Source organism: Mustela putorius, unplaced genomic scaffold, assembly GCF_011764305.1.
Source record: "Mustela putorius furo isolate JIRA1106 unplaced genomic scaffold, ASM1176430v1.1 tig00000145_pilon_pilon_pilon, whole genome shotgun sequence".
In the NCBI taxonomy this organism is placed as follows: Eukaryota; Metazoa; Chordata; class Mammalia; order Carnivora; family Mustelidae; genus Mustela; species Mustela putorius.
Window position 1 is genome coordinate 49,563,358 of NW_025421294.1, and position 20,481 is coordinate 49,583,838.

General features: G+C 39.3%; 1 protein-coding gene across 4 annotated transcripts in view; it reads left to right on the forward strand.

The window, feature by feature from the left end:
* The window catches only part of EBF1 (EBF transcription factor 1), a 386,396-nt gene that overhangs the window by 284,172 nt on the left and 81,743 nt on the right, over positions 1 to 20,481 (forward strand). For 2 of the 4 annotated variants that reach the window (XM_004737712.2, XM_004737714.2), the window contains exon 9: positions 1,966 to 2,099. In XM_004737712.2, coding sequence (XP_004737769.1) covers positions 1,966 to 2,099 — 134 coding nt within the window. The remainder of the gene's footprint in view (positions 1 to 1,965; positions 2,100 to 20,481) is intronic. The other 2 variants (XM_004737713.2, XM_004737715.2) reach the window with 1 other exon arrangement.

Below are 20,481 nucleotides of genomic sequence, written 5' to 3' on the forward strand. Positions count from 1 at the left end.
TCCCTTCTTATCTAAAGAAATATCTAAAGAAAGACACTTGCCTAAAGAAATTTGCATTATTACAAAAATAAAATTTTAAAAATAAAAGCTCATACAGATAATAAACATCGAGTCTCTTGTTGTTTATGAGGGTAGTCACAGGGTCAGCATTTAATGATGCCACTGGATTTCACATTTCACCATTAGGCTGGACTCCTTGAAGACCAGTTCAGTTAAACCAAGATCCTGTTCTCAGAAGTATCTGGAGATAGGGTGCTCTTTCTACTCTACATTAGCAACTGAAGCCTCTGAGTTAGAAATTAAGAATTGAGATTTTGAGACATTAACTACTTTTATGTTAGGAATTCTACATAGTTGTTAAATGTACTTGATTTCTCTTACACATTTCTTGAAATCATGCATCATACGCTGCCATTGGTTTGGGAATACTCAATAATGCATTTAAACATCTTCACTTCCAAAGAAAAATTCTGCTTAAGAAAAAGTCCTATGCCTGTGGAGCATTGATCACAACTTTTATGTCTGTTAAAAATTGGACAAGAATTTTCAAGTCATGAATCACTTACATTTTCTTGATTAATTATTTTGTTTTGGGGAGAAAGTGATGGAGAGAAAAGGCATCTGAACTGTCCAGTTTTAGTTGTAAATGCATTACTATGAGTTCAGCCAACATAAAATGTTTAGTTTGGATATTTCCTTATTTCTCTGTGCTATTTTATAAGATGAATTTGAATCAAAATCAAACCCATTCTACTTGTTTGTGTGGTGGCACGTGAACAATGGTCCCACCGGGCTGGGCTTAATATTTTCTTTTCTTCTTGCAAAAGTTAAAGCATGACATGTTGCCAAATTTGACAAAGTCCAATAGTTTTTTTTTTTTCCAGCTTTTTTCCCGTTAAAATTAACTGGTGCTCTCATTGGCTTCAATATTTGGAAAGTCAGTCTTGGATACTTAATAAACTTTTTATTGAGAGAAGGGTCTCGTTTCCTCTCCTTGTGCAATATCTCCCTTGCTTTAGAATTTTGCTTTGTTCTTGTTCATAAAAGTAATAATGAGAACAACAACATGGCATCATGGAGTCAAAAATCCTTGGTGTCCTCTGAGCCATTTCAAAAACATAATCCTGCGATTATGTTTACGCCTAGCAATTCTGTTGAAATTATGCCATCCTCACCAGGCATGCCACCTCCAGTCTGTTTAGAATCATGGTATTGGCAAATTATTTCCCATCTCCAAGGGCCATTTGTAATGGAAAGAAAAGAGATACGAATTTTTTTTAGAAGTCCATTCTAGAGTTTTATGCCTGGGAATGGCAACAAAGCAAAGGTCATGGGACTTTCTGTGGTTCAGCCCTGACTCAGCTATTTGGTTACATAATTCACCCTGAGTGACCTGCAGACTTTACATCTATAAAATGGGATCCATGACATTTGTTGAAAAAATCCTAATGATTTCTTATGAGGAATGTGTCTGTGTTAGTGTTACAGATAGAAGGCATGGAGCAAGAATATTTTCTTGCTCTGGCCTCCTTTCTCACTTCCCTTTGGACAGAAATGCTTATCTAAAAATCTATCGATTTTGTTTTCGGGAAGTATGTTTAATTATGAAGCAATTCAATACGGTTTCCAGTGTGTTCCAAAAAGCCACCCAATTTTTTTTTTTTAATCTTTAGCATCTCATAAATTAAATTTTGCTTCTGTGTTTTATTTTATAAGCTTTCAGGTTTGAAAATGATTGGGTAAAATATATGTATGTCAATAGAAACAATGAAACAGATGCTTTTAAAAACTGAAATTGCACCCTTAGGTTTCAGATCCTAAAGCAGCTAGGAAATGCTGAGATCTTGGGGGACTTTCTGTTAGTGAAAAGATAAAAGATATTTTTTCTTTCTTTTTCTCAAGTCTCCATCATTAAAGTTTGGTTCTAACAGCAGACTCCTTCTCTTTTTCATGTGTGTTGAAAAGCAGCTACTCCCTGTATCAAAGCCATCAGCCCGAGTGAAGGATGGACGACGGGAGGCGCGACTGTGATCATCATAGGGGACAATTTCTTTGATGGGTTACAGGTCATATTCGGTACCATGCTGGTCTGGAGTGAGGTAGGTGTTGTCTGAACATTAATATCTAATAGGTTGGTCTAGTTGAGGATACTGTCTACACTTGAATTTCTAATAGAGTGTGTGTAGAATTTCGTGGTACCACCCTGGGTGGGCCAGCTCTAGTGTGCAGAACTCTGAGAAACCGGGAGACATGGGTTGGGTATACCTGGAGGCACTACTTTCTACTGGGATGACTTCCATCCTCTGGCCTGTAAGCACCAGCCGAGCTTCTGTTTTGTCATTTGTCCTCTTATGTTAGCCCTGGTGTGGAGGTCCTATTGTATATTGGGAATTGGAAAGGAGATGCAAAGTCACAAAATATATAGGAAAAGCCCTGTTCAGACTTCAAGAAGATAGTAATCCATGAACAGTTGTAGATGCGGTCTACTGGAGACCCTTCCTCAAGGAGCACCATTCATGTGGCGGTAATAATGCAGCTATAGGTGGTTCTTGAATTATTCAGGGCTTCTTTATCCAAGAGTGAGGGATTGACCAGCGCAACCTCGAAGACCCAAAGGCTTTTTCCAGCCCTAAGAATTTACAGCTCACGGGCAGCTTAGTATGAGACCCCAACCACATGAAAATGACTCTGTTCTATGTCTGTAGTGCTTTCTAAGCACTGTGATCATTATTTTGACCTGTCAGTTGACTTGCCTGGCAATAATCAACGTTAGCTCAAGATTATAAAACATAAGCATCACTATTATATAGACGTCGTGGAAAACATGTCTTTGTTTTCTTTCTGTATTCTGAGCCTAGACTTCTCATCCAGCATGCCCACAGCCCCTTCTCTTTCACTTCCCCGAAGTTTAGAATAAGACCCATGTTAGGGCTATAAGGTACTGCTGAGCTCATTCATCCTGCTTGTTTTATAAGCAGTTGTGTGAATATCTAAGCTTTATTGGAACTTACTGTACAGTAGGCACTGTGCTTAGCCCTTGACACAGATCATCTCAATCCTTCCCTCTTAGCACCCTTAGCACGTATCTTTTTTTTTTCAAGATTTGTTTATTTATTTGACAGACAGAAAGAGATCACAAGTAGGCAGAGTGGCAGGCAGAGAGAGAGGGGGAAGCAGGCTCCCCACCGAGCAGAGAGCCTGATGTGGGGCTTGATTCCAGGACCCTGAAATCATGACCTGAACTAAAGACAGAGGCTTAACCCACTGAGCCATCAAGGCATCCAGCACATATCTGTTCTTGATGAAGACATTAAGGTTTAGAGATAAATAGGTACAAAACTCCAAAGCAGCTGCGTGGAGCCTGTAGAGTGTGGATTGTATGTATGTAGCCACACAGAGAAGTCAGTAGCAGAACTGAAGCTAGAACCCAGATTTTTTTATTTCAGTATCTATCTGTCCTCCCATAATACCACTGATCAGACCATGTAGATATTTTGTGTCTTTTTTTTTTCTTTTAAAGATTTTATTTATTTATTTGACAGAGAAATTACAAGTACACTGAGAGGCAGGCAGAGAGAGAGAGAAGGAAGCAGGCTCCCTGCTGAGCAGAGAGCCCAATGCAGGACTCGATCCCAGGACCCTGAGATCATGACCTGAGCCAAAGGCAGCGGCTTAACCCACTGAGCCACCCAGGCGCCCCGATATTTTGTGTCTTATCTCTAGGTGTGCTGCTGGGTAATCAGAGAGTTAAGGCTAATCATTGAGCATGTTTATCTTCCCAACGCAGAGACTGTCTTTCTTTTTAAGTCTTCTATGTGCCCGTCTTACTGCCAGGAACCCACTCTGGCCAGCCCCTTGCCAGCCTGTGCTGCCTTTGGTTTTGTGTTTCCAATACTCCTGACTAGCGGCCTGTGCATGGTCGGAAAATCAAAGCTCTCACAGAACTGAATCAGAGATGGGCTTCTCAGTGCACTGAACTGATTGCTATCTGAGGTGGATGGGCCATCCCAGCATGAAAGGTGGACTGAGCTCCTGCTGCCGACTGTGCCCATTCTTTGTTGGGACCATTGGGTTGTAAAATTAGAAGCATCACATACATGTCAGTCTGGTGTCTTTATCGCAGCTGGGGACAGCAGTCCTCACAAGGACAGCCTCTCCCAGATCATGTGGGCTATATATATTCATCCCTTTCTATCTCTCATTCTGTTGCTTATCCTGGAAGTTGGAAGAGGAACGAATAAATATAACGTGCACTTCTTGCTCCATATTACTGTAGTCGAGGCCTGAGAAGTGGGACTCAGATTTGGTGGGAAGTCTTACTAAACCTCTGAGAATAAGGTGGGTTAGTTTGAAACTTCCTTTAAAACTTTGTATCCAATCTTTGCCCAACGCCATATTGGTCATGGAACAAGGACTTTGATATATCAGGAAATCATTAATTTGTACCCCTACCCTGTTCCTAGTCAAGGTCCTTGGGTTTCCTCTCGGTTCCCCCATATTCTTGCCCTCTTTTGGGAAAGGTAAGGAAGATTACATTCTAATTTAGACTTATCCAAATTACTTCAAAGGATCTGTTTCCACACAACAAAACCAATGTAAGTCATGAAAAAAAAAAAAACCCAGTAAGGCTATGCCTTTGCCCTCCCCTTTCCTCAGGCCCTCCACTGCCCCGGGTCCAGCTAGGAGGTGAGGGTGGGGGACGCGTGCTCCTTCTTGGCTCACCACCTCCTGCCCAGCTGCTCTCATGTGTGATTATGTCATAAATCAACTCTGACCCTTTCCGGTGGAAACCTACCAGGCAGTTTCCAAAATTAGATATTATTTTAAAATAAGTAAATCCTCTGCCGTAATAGAGGTGGGAGTCTGCATGGAAGATTTTGATATGGGTTGTTATTTTTCTTGACATTTCAGAAACATGAGCCTTGCAGAGGTGAACTTCTTATAAATATTCTAAACTATTTATATATTTAGATTTCATACAGACATGATTTTCTCTCCCTTTTAGTGAAGGGAGAGAATTTGGTACTGCTTCAATTCCAAAAACCCATTGTGTAATACTGAGAAATTAAGAGATAACTCACATTTCTGAAGGGTTTATCATGCCTGGGCACTTATGGGTATCACTTTATTTGATCCTCCTGATAGCCCTGTATTAGATCCATATGAGAAAACCAGGCATCAGAGAGGTTAAGAAACTTACCCATTGTCACACAGATAGTGCTAGAGACGGCATTTTATACTACAGTGGCTCTTTTTACAAAGGAAATAAAAGCCCAAGTTACTGAGAGGGCAAACGGACACATAAGAGAGGGAAACAGGACAGAAATAGGGGAAAGAAAAAAACATGCTTAGAAATCCAGGTAATAGAGGAGAGCTAGTAGTAATACTGACACTAGTAGTGACTGTGGTGGTTGTTTTTAATCACATAAAATTACATAACTGCCTTTCATTTGGTAGAGGCAAAAATCATCCACCAGTTCTGGACCATTTCTGCAGGCTTCCACTGGATAGAATCAGAAGTCAATAGTGTGAGAATTTAAGAGAGGATATCTGTGAAAGATCTGTGGAACAAATGTGTAGTATGACTAATACCAGCTACATTCCCTGAGTACTTGGTTCCTGCCAGGTACCACGCTGAGTGTTTGGTATGGCTCTCTTGTGAGCGTTGCAACATCTGTCTACCATGTTGTTCTTGTTTTACTGATGAGGAAATTGAGACTTAAGGAAGTTAAATAAGCCATTCAGTGATCAAAGGGGGGACATGGGATTTGAACACAGACAGCCCGACTCTAGGGCCTCACCTTCTAAATAGTCTATGATTTAGCCCCAATTTTTACCCTAGTGTTTTATCACATCAGACTAGGGTGTGATGCTCACCATTGCCATTGATGTCTTATGCTGTGGTGAGGTGGGGATGGGTATCTTAACAATTACTATCACCTTCCAGGCTGCGGTAGACTTGGGATGCAAGGGATAATGAAGGGACCACTCTTACTCATCCGGTTGTATATGCTTGTGGATGGAGCCATTGGCTTCTAGGAAGAATTTATCCATGTGAAGGATACTTATCTTGTGTGAGGGGCAGAAGACAACCTCTTCCTTGCCAACATAGAGAACTTAGGTAGGACAGTGAACCTGTTTGGGCCTCATCTCTACACAGGACCCCTATCTATCTGACTCTTTGTGCCCTGGCCACATGATCTGTGCCACCTCTAGGACCTGGTTACTTCTAATTTTAAGTAGACTTTTATCTCTTCTCCATTTCCTCACTCTATAGCCCAAAGCACTCAGGAAGCAGGCTGGTGGGCCAGGACAAGCAGATAACATTTTAGATTAGCAGCTGATGCTATTATTTGGAGTCTTTTTTTAGCTCAAGAATTTTTAAAAGAGTGAGAGAAAATAGGGCTGGCTAATTTACCCTCCTCTGTGCTCTTTCCCTACCAACCCAATCTTCTGCAAATGAGTAGTTCAGCTTAGCTCCCTGATTGCCCCCTGAGGGTTGGGAAGAAGAAAGGTGGCACTCCATTGTTCCTCACTCAGGGCTGCCTTCTGTGAGCTCCCAAGTTTGGGGGGGAACTGCCTCGCTTTCCTGTGAATTTGGTTTGCCATCTTTGTTCTTCGTCCTTAGCATTTCTTGCCTTTTCTCCTCTCTGTCTTTCTAGAAAGCGAAATATTATACTGATACCCTTGGGCTTCTTAGCCTGCCTTTACCCAAAAGAATTAACAAATATATATATGTTATAAATAAACCCAGGAAAGATCAACAGGATTGATGTGTGCTCGTGATTAATGTGGGTTGAGTTTTTTCCTCGATCAGAGATATTCTTGGTTGTTTTTGCTTTTCCATCAACATGTGATTTGGAGGGGGGAGGGGTTGCTGCTACTGGTATGTAGAGCAAATACTTCCTTTAATATCTCCTTGAACTGCTCTAATTGCTAAGCAATGAGTACTGCTTGGCTTGCCTCTTGGTGTCTAGCACTGAGATAGGTACTACGGGTGATCACGATTAGCCTTTATGGACTCTGGTGTTTTATTTGGAACAGGAACCTGCTCCCATGAAACAGATTAAGGAGTTACATAATATATTTTTATAATCCAGTGTTAAATTACTATCTTAAAATTCAAAGCAAGGTCCTCGAAGGCATAGAGAATGGTACAGGCAGAAGTAGGCTGTTCAAATAACCAGCCAAGCTCCTGTGATGTACGGGTGCCTCTCTCTGCTAGGCATTTTAGGCTCTGACCATCCTTTGATTTAATTACAGCAGTCTCTGGGAGAATTTATACAGCTTAAGGTATTTATGATGCCTGTAAGGAAAGCACAATGGTGAGATTGGTGAGGAGCAGAGATGAAGGGGACTTCAGGCAAACAATCATCCAAGCAAGGGTTTAGATGGCAAGGGTTGGCGGTAGGCAAGGAGCCAATCCGGAGACGTGGGTGCAGTCCTTCTATTGCTGAGTCACAGGATCTAGATTTTAGTTAGTGTTGGCCATCGGGCCTCAGTTTCCCCATTTGAAAATGAGGGACTTAGACTAACTCCTCCTTGAAATCAGCTACAATTTTATAATGCCTTTTATCTAGAGTTTATTCCCTTAAGAGTTCCTTCAAAGTAAGAAGCACGAAGTGATGATCGGTAGCAAGTAGCTTCTTTTCTTCCACTATTATTCTTTACTTTTACAACACACTTGCAAGATACCAATATCGTGTTTATTTGCAAAAGGATTCATCAAAACCATTTAATTAGCTACAAAATTGGATCTCCCTATAGATATATCATTAGTCTGTATTTCTATGTTCTACGCTTCAGGTCCTGGTATCTGATTTAACAGGAGACCTAGACCACAATGTTGGTCTAATTCATTTTCCAGATAGTTCTGTGGAATATACCGATTTTTTTGGATATCAATAGGTATCCCATGGAAGATGGTGGAGGGAGGTTTTTCCTGGTAAGTCTGGGAAATGTTGAGTCAAATAAATTCAACTGGTCCTCGTTCTAGGGATTTGCAAAGCTTTTGAGATACTAACATGCACGGTGAATACCTGAGATAAAGTGTATGACACGTCCCAAACTTTTGTGACCACAGAACCTGATATATTGGTGATGGCTGGATTTCATGTTAACGAAGCAAAGCCATGAAATCTAGTCATGAAGCAGTTGGTCTGGGATAGATGTGAGAAAATCATCTGAAGTATTTGCAGAGTGTTATTCAGATAAGATCTGGAATGTGTAGAGTCATTATTCTTTAATGCTGCAGGCTTTGAACAGAATTTCTCTCATATTTTGCATCTGGTTCTAGTCACTGCACACTTGGCACTAGATGCCATGTGATTTTACAGGACAGTTACATTTAAAGATGGCCGGAACCACTTAGCTCCAATGGAGAAGGCCGTTTCATCACTGTAGGAACCAGTGAGCCTCACACACGGGCTACGTGTTGTCTTTTGCATCCAGATGTTTTCTTCAACTGCATTCCCAGAGATAAGGGGAAGTCCAAAGAAACTTCTGTTGGAGGGTGAGGTGAAGGAGACATGTGGGTGAATACAGTTGGGTGAATAAATGGCAGTTTGGGGGCTGAGAAATGATTTCCTGCTTTAATCCAAAAGCTGGAAAACACAGTTTTAAATGCAGTTCCTGACTTCTTTCTTCTTTCCTATCTCTACTTTCCATTCTCATCTATACACATAGCTCAGTGGAAGGATTGTAAATAAAAAATAGCATTTGCTTCTCTGTGACATTAAAAAATGAATGGCCACAACTCATACATGTTCCCACTGGAAGTTTCCCAGGCTTTTTTGTCTGGCCTTGATTTTTACAGAACCACATGTAGAATCACAAAATTTTGAGGGCTTTGAGGAACCTTTCCAGTCATCGAGTGCAGCTGTTTTTTGGAAATGAAGAAAAAGAGGCTCTAGAGTCATACAGTGACTTGTCCTGGGAATGCATTAGCTGCTTCTTAGTGCCGGTGTCACAGCCCAGTTTTCCAGACACCAGCTTCACCCCCTATTCAATTCTCTCTTGCTCCAGTTCTCTCATGGTATTTCTTTAGTCTTTTAATAAATTTGCTGAACCCTCCCAAATTTTATACATGATGGCACTGGCATCCTAATGACTCTTATTTATATCACATTTGTATGCAATAGAGTTCCATTCAAATCAAACATACAACTAAGAAAGGCAGAGAAAGACATTATCACAAATATCTTTCAAAATTTCATGATGTCGATATGGAATATAAATGGCTGTGTCATTTATTTTACATATATCGAGGCTTACATGTATAAGTTTAATTCAAGGTTTCCTACTTGTCCTAAACATCTAAGCTGCCAAGTCTGTATGCAACCTCTACTTATCGATCACCTGTCAAGTGGAAGATGCTTAATGCAAAATCATAAACTTTATTTGTGAGAAATAAAAGAAGCAGTCTGAACTGGTTGCATTAAACGTTGAGTGTGACTTTGAAGAACACCTTTCAAGCCCAAGTTATTTTATGGGGAATCATTTTTAAATGAGCCAGCATATTTAAAAAAAACAGATTAAAAATACTCTAATGGCCTCTTTAATGTGGTCACATAGTTACAATCATGCTCACCTTATTCCTAAAAGGGCTTTAGTCTATATTTTTATTTTTAATGAGTAAGGCACTTGAAATCTATCCTCAACATTGATAATTATGGGATGGTTAGGAACGACTTTAAGATGACATTATCCATGAGTTGTTCACAGTGCTTTCAGGAGACACACGTATGTGCCCATCGCTTGAAAATGGAAACCAGGCAAGTGTGATGCATTTCGAACTTTAACATAAGTCAAAGACAAAATTCACACCTGGCTGTAGTCTCTGGATTTTTATGAAGAAGACGGATAACTATATATTGTTGCTTTCATTTTATATGTGCACTCAAGTCAGATCACTAGAATGGCTCCCTAATGGTCTGAACTAAAGCCTTCCTCTGTACACAACCGTACTGGCTTCCTCCTTCCTAAAACCACAACTCCTTAGTTTGGGATTCAAGCATACCCCCTGATGGCTCTGACCTTTCTTTTTAACATTCTTGCCCACCATTCATCTTAACTTTGGCTTTCCGTTACACTGAGCTGTTAGTGGCCCCTTATACCCTGAGTGGTTTTTGCCTTTGCACTCTGGCCTTTCGATTACCATTCCTTCTTCCACAATGTTTTCCCTCCTCTCTGTGTGCAAATTCTTCTTCCCTTTAAGATCCAGTAAAATGCCACTTTTGTCTGGGAAATATTTCCTTACAATGTAGATAATGAATATTTCCTTTCAACCTAAATTCCTACATGATCTTCTCTGTATTATATTGTGTTCCTTATAACTTTCTATCTTTAATCATTGTGATTTAAGGGGATGTTCTCTCTCATAAGGCAGGACCCATGCTAAATTCACCTTAGTCTCCAGTGTTTAGCCCAGATCCTCACATATCAGAAGCATTAATTTATACACACTTACACAGAATAATGTTGAATGACACCTTTCCTTCTTTCCTTCCAACAAATGTTTTTTATTAACAACTATTGTATTCCATGATGCTTCAATGTGTCAGTATCAGGTAGATTACAGTTTAGTTTTTGTTAATGCATGTGTGGTTAAGTAGTTTATATTTAGATTTATTTATTGTGCAACAGGAGTGCACACGTTACCTTAGTGTAAATCTGTTGCTTATGGTGAGTACTTTCTAGTACTAGTACTAGAAAACTAGTACTTTCTAGGTGATTGATACCAGTGAGACCTTCTCCTAAACTCCTTATAGGCATTATGTCAATGAACCCTCAGACTCATCAGATAGCTAGCCTCCTCCCTTGTCCCACCTTCTTCTCAAGTAATGAAACTGAATGCCAGAGAGGTTGAGTGACTTTCCAAAGGTTCCACAGCTGGTAATTTGCAAAGCTTGGACTTGAACCAAAATCTCTGTGATTCCAGAGCCATCTTTGAGCTGTCTAGTAAGGATGGAGTAAAACTACACTTACCCAGAGACACTGTTAAGTAACCTCAACTCAAAAAAAAAAAGTAAATATAGAAAATAACAGACTTTAGGTAACCAGAACAATAATTTTTAACAAATTATCTTATCTGTTTTCCCTGGTCATAGCAAATCAGAAGGAGCAAGCTAGAGGCAGGTTGTTAGAAGCAGGCTCAGTGACAGCAGAAATGACAGCTTAATGTCAAGGGCAGAAATGGAAAACCTAAAAAGCAGACGCAGAACTATATTACTGTGTGGCACATTAATGACTGTTCATAATGACAGTGGCCCTGAGTCATCAAGACAGAGATGGCAATTATATTCAATATATTCTCTCTAAAACAGCAAGATGTGTGTAATGCATCCTCAAAAGACTCCCAGTGAAAGCAGCTGTCGTGGCACGGTATTAAAAGGGGTTTGGCTCTGGTTTTCCATGCAGCTCACTTCCTGAAGGGACATGTTAAATGAGGAATTACCAAATATATGTGCAAGTATCAGTGTATGCAGTATGCAAATGTGAACTATGCCACACGCACAAAAACTGTTCAAAGTCAACTCTGTTTAGTACCTTACAGCTTTGATACTCCTTTCTTGGAACTTGGAAAGACCTTAGAAGTATTTTGTTGAAAAGTGAGTTCATTCCCTGTTACCCCATCTAGCAATCTTTTGGCTTTTATGTTTTTCCTTCCTAATTCCATATAGGCAAAGATTCTGCCTTGCAAACTGCCAGCTTTGGTAACATACATTTAGTCTCTGCCATAAATGTATCTGGCTTTGCCTTTTCTTTTATATTTTAATTTTCAGACAAACAAGCAGCAACCCAGGACCCTAAGCCAGATCTGAGCAGGGAATGATGTTCCTTCTTAACTGAATTTAGAAAAACAAACCTTGAGAAAGAGCTCATTGTGCAGTTTCAAACCACAGGGGCTGGCGTTACTGGTGTCCAGTCCTCTCCTTCTGGACTACTCTGGACCTCAGGAACTCACCAGTGCTTTTCCAGCTCCCAGATGGTCAGGATGGGATCCAGTCTTTAATGGGGCCCGGCTGGCACAAGATTTACATCCTGGGAAAGAGCTAGAGAAAGTTTATTTAAAAAATAAATTACTGAATAATAAATAAATAAATCAACCCACAAAACCAAAGGTAGTTGAAGTATAATGTATTTATTTTAGCCTTTTTCCTCCCAAATCTGCTATTTTGAAATATGATCTTGTTGCTGTTTTGTTTTGTACAATTAACTGCATTGATTTAGGGACCTGGTTAGTTTCTTGGTCAGAAGAATTGGGTAGTATATTTTTGTGAATGTTTAATGAGGATACCAGGAAGCTTGAAGGTTTTTTCTGGGAGGGGTAAATGTAAACAGATTTTTTTTTTTTAAATAGATAGTTTTTTTGAGTGAAGTGGTATTGATTATTTCTTTTTTTTTTTGTAGGTTAACACGTGACTTTATTGACTCTTTATCCAAAATTATTAGTGGTGGTACATAGCATTATGGTATTCATTCACTCAGTATTTATTGACTGCCTACTGCTTCCCAGGGACTGTTAGAAGTGAAAACAAGAAAGACAAAACTCATATCCTCACAGGGCTTATATTCTAGTTGAGGTTGCAGACAATAAATAGGAAAATATATCTATATCTCTCTACTATGTGTCTGTGTCTATTTCTATATATGAGAGAAATTTCAGGTAGCGCAAAGGACCATTTGAAAACTTACGTTGTAAATCTCTTATTTAACTCAATTCCTGAGATTTTAGTTTTAAGTCTCCTCTGACCTTCATACATAAAGTTGATCTTTGCGAATTCATGTGACCCAACATATTTTGTTAAACATTGGTTTAAAGTTATTTTCTTGAAAGGACAAAAGGAAACCAGAATGTTTGTGAAACAGTAAATGCCTCCACTGGGTTTCTCTCACGTTCTCGGAGAAATCATATACTGCCTTTGAGACAGGCAATTCTTGGGAATGAAGAAGTCTGTGTTACGAAACCCGGAGAACTCTGATTAGAGAACAACCAGAATTCACTGAGGGACTCAGGAGGAGAGATGGCATCCTGATTTATGTTGTATCCGCTTCAGGGGAACAGACACATAATGTGGAGGTTTAACCAGTACGGTCGCCACGAATATACATTTTTTGTGTTTCAACTTCCTTTAGGAGCTCCTGAAAATAATACTTTTTAAACACCATGTTTAACTAGAGAAAAACGAATGTTCCAGAGTGGAGGAAAAATAAGCTGGCTTGTTTGGTCACTACTACTGTGGTGTCTCTTTAAAAATCCCTAGTCAATTTGGTTTTGAAGCTTTAATTATGTTTTTATGTTACAGTTTTCTTATTTAAATGTCTGCTTCGTGTCCATCACTCAGCACCCCCTGCCTATCTCAAAAGAGATGGATGTTATTAACCTAATTGAGGAGAAGGGAGAATGCTGTGAGAATTATTAATACATAAATTAAAAAATTAATCTGGAAAGTGCTTTAGGGCCCCTAGAGAAGCTCTACCCAAACACAAAGCATATTTAACATTATTATAAGCACTCCCACAGAGCAGATAGACCAGTGCAGTGTGAGATGAGTAAACTGAGGCACAGAGAGTAGCAATGGGTGGTTGGGCCAGTGTAATGTTAGAATCCAGACCCTTGGGTGGGCGGCACCTGAAGACCGCTGCAGCAGAGCCCAGCTAAGGCCTTTTCTGGTCTTGACAGTTAAGTATTTCTCCCCTTCCTTTTCACCCCTTCTCTTTAAGTCTTTGCTTCTTTGGACTGTGTGTGTTGAAAATTATCAAGGCTAAAATATTAAATCCTAAGGCTAGTAAGGAGAACTCACTAGTGTACTTTCTAGTAATCCTAGTTATTTTTTTGGCTTTGTGGCTTGGAACTTCAAGTTGCATTTATTTCATATAGTCCTATTGGTGAGACAACACACATAAAAGCTTATCTTGGAGTTGCTTTTTTGTTTTGCCAAGAAATAATTCTCAGCTAAGCTTCTCAGCAGTAAAAAAAAAGGCTATTCGGAGTACCTACTGTGCTCCCAGCACCTTTGAGGATGTAGAAGTTGGGACACGTTCTATCCTGTCAATAGTGGAGACCTGGTAGAAAGCACCTGTAATAGCAAGTATGGAGAAACCATGAACAGCAGTCAGGAGGGACAGCGAGTGTTGTACAGTGGTGGCTGTAGTCGGGCAGATTGGTCACTTCTTGGTCATGTTACTTCACTTGCCTGCACCTTCCACATCTGTGACCCAGCTCATGCCCATCCCTGCTCCTAGTGTGCAGGACAGAGTCACTGACGGAGTCTTGCACAGCGCTTGGCACACAGTCAGATGATGACAAAAGGCCACCGTTGTAGAAGCCACCATGGAGGTCCCCACCATCTTCTGTTTAGCATGAGTTGGAGTGCTACTGGCTCTCAGAAAAGAAAGTAACTCTGAAGACTTGCTCTTCTTACCTGAGATTCTGCAACATGTTTCCATTAGCTTTTTTTTTTTTAAGATATTTATTTATTTATTTGACAGAGAGAGATCACAAACAGGCAGAGAGACAGGCAGAGAGAGAGGGGGAAGCAGGCTCCCCACTGAACAGAGAGCTTGATGCGGGGCTCGATCCCAGGACCCTGAGATCATGACCTGAGCCGAAGGCAGAGGCTTAACCCACTGAGCCACCCAGGTGCCCCTCCATTAACATTTTTAAATACTAGGTACTCTCCTTCCCCTCCCATATGGGTCATGCTTTTGAACATGTGAAAAGAATTTTATAAAAACTATTTCAAGAATTCTCCACTCCCAGGCCCTTCTTCTGGACTTTCAGAATTTGCAGACAGACTGCCTCTTTGGAGGTTTGCCTCCACCTCCGTGCCCCCCGCCACCATCCTCCCCTTCTGGTCTATCCACAGAGGAACTCTTCTTTCTTGTTTCTCTTACTTCTGTGGAAAAGAGGCCCGCCCACCTCCCCCATGTTTGCACTCCATCTCTCAGCACAAGCATGCCCCACCTTGCCAGCCAGCATAGGGCTCTTCTGACCTTGTGTTGAGTCTGGAGAGGAGGGAATGCTCACACCAGCAGCTTGGAGGGAGTGTGATCCCTGCTGCCGTATGTCCTGGGTGTGCTGGCTGCCTCTCTTGGGGCCTTGCAGAGAGCATGGGTATCTTTCCATCAGAATGCCACTCCTAAAAATGGTTTCTTCCGATTATAATATTAACACATTCTTATTGTTGAGAAGTTAGAGAATTCAAAGAGGTACGCAGAGGAAAATAAGATTACCCATAGTTTTATAAACTGTCCCTGATACTTTGATAATTTTCCTTTTAGTCTTTTTTCCATGCAGATACATATCTAATTCTTACATAATTAAATGCAGCACATATTGCATAAAACTGATGTTATTCTACATTTGATCTTTAGTAAAAATTTTTCTCATAATTAAACTAATACCTGTGAATGTAGAAATTTATTTATTCCAGAATTATTTAATTGTTTATTTCCTGTGCAAGTGTGTGTGCACATGTGCACCCACATACACATACACACGGAGAAAGAGAGAGAGAGAGAGAGGAGATGAATCACGTATCATGTCGTCTGTCCAGAAATAAACAGTTAACATTTAACATTGTGTTTGTGTAGGCTATTTTCTTAGTATTACTTTCTTACCTTTTTTTCTTTCCTTTATTTCCCTCTGTTCCTTCTCACAGGAGTCAGAGACCTTTAGAAATCCTCTTCTCTTTTACCACTTAGATGAAGTCTGAAGTCTGGTTCAAGCAGGAACCCCTGTGCTGAGCCAGTTGGATAATTCATTTTAAGAGCAATTTAGTTAGGGAATGAGAATTAAATATTATCAGGTTAGGAACAGTGAACTCTTATGGGTAGGTATTACTATGCCTAATGGAGTCAAACCTCTTGTAGAATTATGGCCTAATTTATGTAAGTATTTATTCCAGAAATATTTTGGAAATATCCTGTATGTAGAGCATTAAGTTAAATACTTTAGGGGATATAAATATGAATTAGACTCTGTCACTGATCTCAGGAACTAGCTAATGAGAGAAAAATGTGTAGGAAAATCTTTATGGCACAGAACAAAATAGGATATTAAGTGTTATAGAATAAATGCCATAATTATATAAATTCATACAAAGGTGCAGGTAACTCTGACTTTTAAGATCAGGTAAAACTTATTGGAAGAGAGAGGGTACATGGTCTCAAAGAATAAGTAGAATATCAGTAGGGGAATGTATAGGCAAGGAATGACACGAACAAAGCAAAGATGTTGAGCACAGCTGTGGTGCTTTCATGTATCCTCATGCCCTACCCTCCAAAATGGGGAAGAGCAAAATAGGAAGTAAGATTAGAAAGGGAAATTAGCTGTCAGTCCTTGGGGCACCCTGAATATTGTGCCAAGGAGTTTGGATCATATACTGTATTTAAAAGGAGCATTTGTTGAGTAAGGCAACAAGATGATGAAGTTGTATTTGAAAAAGATAATTCTGATAGAAAAAGAAGAAGTGGAGAGAGACCATTATTGTAATTCTCAGAGTAGGAAATGGTAACAACTTGAACAGAAGAAAGTGGGAAAGTGGCAAAGCAAAGAGCCAGTGGAGGCCAAAGGAGGAAAAATCAAAATGACTAAAAAAAAAAAAAGAAAGAAAGAAAAACTGGAAGGGAGAAAAAATAAAGATGATCTTACTTTGGGTGATTCAAAGGATAGCATTCCCTTAACCAAGAATGGGAACATGGGAGCAAAAAATACATTTATAAGTAGTAAGATGATAAATTTAGCTTGGGTCATGTTGGGGTCGAGGTGGCAATTAGATGTGTTCAGGGAGATTCTGTTACTCTGTTGCTAATAAAAGTTTGGTGCGTGACCAAAGAGATCAAATCTACAGGTGTAGATTTGGAAGTCAGTCTAACTGAGGTGGCTGAGCCCATGAGTAAACTCACAAAATGTTAGGCAAGTAAAAAGAGAAGAAAATATAGAACAGAATTTGTAAAATTTCAACAGTTAATAAGTTGGCAGAAAGGAAAAGTTGGCAAATGAGGAAAACAGGAACCAATGAATAAAAGAAGAACTCTAGAAAACACTTATTTACAAGCAGAAGATACCGGTTTTCTTCCTAGTGTTTCCCCAAAAGGATATTTGTTAAACTTGTTTGACCTTCAACTTTTCTCATCTGGAATACATATCCTACAAGAATGGGTTTTAAAAGATAGTGAATGTGAAAGTGTTTTGGTAAACCATCAGACATGCAAGTCTTAAGTCTTATAATTAGTGTCACAGAAGTGAGGAAAGTAGAGACTTCCAACAAGGGAGAAAGTAGTGTCAGATGCTACAGTTTCATAAGAATATTTATTTTTAGCTCAACTCATTTGGCTTGGGATTTAAGGAAGTCAAGTCAAGAGTGAATCTGTTCTTTAATCACTTAGAACAACATTTCCCAAAATATGGAGCACGTGTCTCTGGTGGGACAGGACAGAACTTTGGGTTTGACACAGACATCAGGCAGAACTGAATCACATAGTGAGAAAGTAGTTTTTTTTTGTTTGTCTTTTAATCTTCAGATTAATGTTAAGGCAGTAAGTCTCAGTTGGGGCAAATAAGTCTGTAGCATCTAACACTGGCTGGTTTCCCCTTTCAGTAAACCCCTTCAGGTTGTGAGCACTATTTAGTTAGAATTTAAGAATATCATATTAACTTTAAAATTACCACCTGTACTACCTTCTTATTTTGGCAGGGATACCCACTTTCCAGCTGGGAGAGGGATATGAAGTTTCCCTTAAAACTAAGTTATATTAAACGAAAAAGTAATTGATTTTTTAAATATTAAGTATATAATTGTATAGGTGGTATACAGTCATGACCAAACTGAGAAAGTGGTATTCCAATAACGGGAGTTTGGAAATTTTAGATTCACCTGAGCTCTTCCTCCTTCTGTTTCTTGGAATGGCGACCTCGGTTCAAGCAGATTAGAACAGTGTGGGAAATTATCCATCCTGGGACAGTGGTGGGGTAATGGTATTTGTCTTGGGTTCTAGACTTACAGATTTAGACCCTTTTCTTCCCCTCAGTGGTTGGGTCAATTTTTGAAGCCTGTAGATTTTTCTAGAATTTTGTGTCTTCGGAAGTTAAAACGAGAGGGTTAGTTTTAAATGATTACTAGAGTTCCTTCCAGCAACAAAGTCTATGATTCTCTGAGTGATTAGTAAATAACCCTATGCTTTCAGATTGATAGAAGTTAGAAAAAATGTTTTTCCTTTGTAAGGCATCGATATGTCATCAAGTATGTCAATGCCAGAGGCTGTTTGCAGACTAACATCAACGGTGAGGAAAACATCAACAAATTCATTTTTTAATGATAAGTCATAATCTACCTCATTTGTGAAAGGTAGTTATTTCAAGAAGGAATCTCTTCTTTAGTTAAGGTGATTGATTAAAATTGAAAGTGAAATCGTAAATGAAAATGTTTCAATTCCTGAGCCTACTGCTTTATGCCAATACCTCACTCTTAAGTCAGTAGTTTCATTGCAGTCCTATATAATCAATTCAGAAAGCCCATGAATTCTATTGCTTGGTGTAGCAGCTCATAGGTAGTAAGTCCTTTTATGTAAGAAGATGTTTCTATTCATCTATTTACTAATATCTTTCCACCTTTTAAAATTTATTTCTTCTGAAAAGGAAGGCAGATGAAGTATTTTCTAACTGGCTATAAGTTCTCCTAAGTGTTATTGTGAATTGATCTAACTCTACATCCTAAGTAACTCTTAAAAATAGAAGCATGTGGCCTATTTGGAATCTAGCAATATGGCGACTTCCATCATCAAAAATATAGCAAAGGTCAGGCAGCAAATGAAAAATGGATATAGAATGGGGATAGAAAAAAACACCCACACCCATCTTGGGATCTGAAAAATTTGAGTTTATTACTTCCTTTAAAAAGTTTCCATATGAGGGTGCGCCTGGGTGGCTCAGTGGGTTAAAGCCTCTGCCTTCAGCTCAGGTTATGATCCCAGGGTCCTGGGATCGAGCCCCACATCCGGCTCTCTGCTCAGCAGGGAGCCTAATTTTTCCTCTCTGCCTGTCTCTCTGCCTACTTGTGACCTCTGTCAAATAAATAAAATATTATTAAAAAGTAAAAAAATTAAAAAATTAAAAAAAATAAAAAGTTTCCATATGAACAAGTTCTTCTCTATGATTAGGTAGGAAGGGTTTGTCCTGGTCATTTTTTGAGCTGTATCAGTGTCATGTTTTGTTCTAACTTGTGCTAACAAGGGTAATCTTTGTGCAAGCAACTCAGCAATTTTAGGATTGCATTTTCACATCTGGGAAAAAAGAAAAAGGGATAATACTAACAGTAACCATAATATGGTCATTGATCTGGCCAAATTAGTGTCTATGTGTAAATTCCTCAGCAATGTGGAAGATACCTCCTAAGGGCTCATCAAGAGTGAATTCCCACCATTACAAAAACACTTTGACAAGTTGCGATTAAACATGCGCTTGACTTTGAATTATCATCTTTTACTGCCCTTCAGAGCCTCTTTCTTTCTTCTGTTCTCTGTACAATAGTAAACTTGATTTCCTGATTTTGATGCTTACAGATTAGAAGTGCAGATTAGAAGGTGCAAAGCACACCAGGAGAAAAAAGACAAGAAAGTCAACAAACTAGAAACAACTTAAAAATTGTAGTTATCTAAGGCCATTTAGTACAGGGGAAAATAGATCCTCATACCTCAGTAGTCACTAAGAAGGCTTTTCTACAATACAGCAATAGATAATGAGTGTTCCAAATGACGATCTTAATTCATCAAGGGTAAATTGAAGTATATATACTTTGCTTATTTTAGGGAAAAAATGCAATGATTTTGGAAGAAATTAAATATGAAAAGGACAAAATTTGAAGTAAATACTTTTTTTGTGTGCTTTTCTTGCTAAAACTCTAGCCATCCAAAACACTTAGCCATGGAGATGAACTCAGTCTCCAGGGGTTCCACATAAGCATGATTTTCTTGAAATATCTTTCAAGTGTCTCCAGCAAATAAGCGAAGACTCCATACATTCTACAGAAAGGGATAGACATTTTTAATTACTAAGTTAAAATGACTTTTATGCAGATGGCCTTTTCTTTATGAATCAAAAACGAGCATTTGACAAAAATTACTCATGGACTTTCACAGTAGTAACTTTCTCAGATTCTTTTCCCTGGGACTTGGTGCTAGGACAGTTTACTCAGGTGGGCCCCAAGGGCTGATACCTTGATTTTCACAGTGTTGCCTGTGGTTATTTCAACAGTGCCACCTGTAATTTTCTGGGCAAAACATTTGCATTGGGTCTGGTTTGCCTATTTAAAAAAAAAAAAAAAAAAGCTTCTTCTAAGTTATCCTCATAAGTTAGTACAAACCCAAGTGCTAATCCATTGTATACTGACTCAGTACCACAAATGTTGAACCAAATGACTCTGATAGGCGTCAAGAAGTGGGCAGTGACTGAAACCATAGAGAGAGAACATGTAGAAT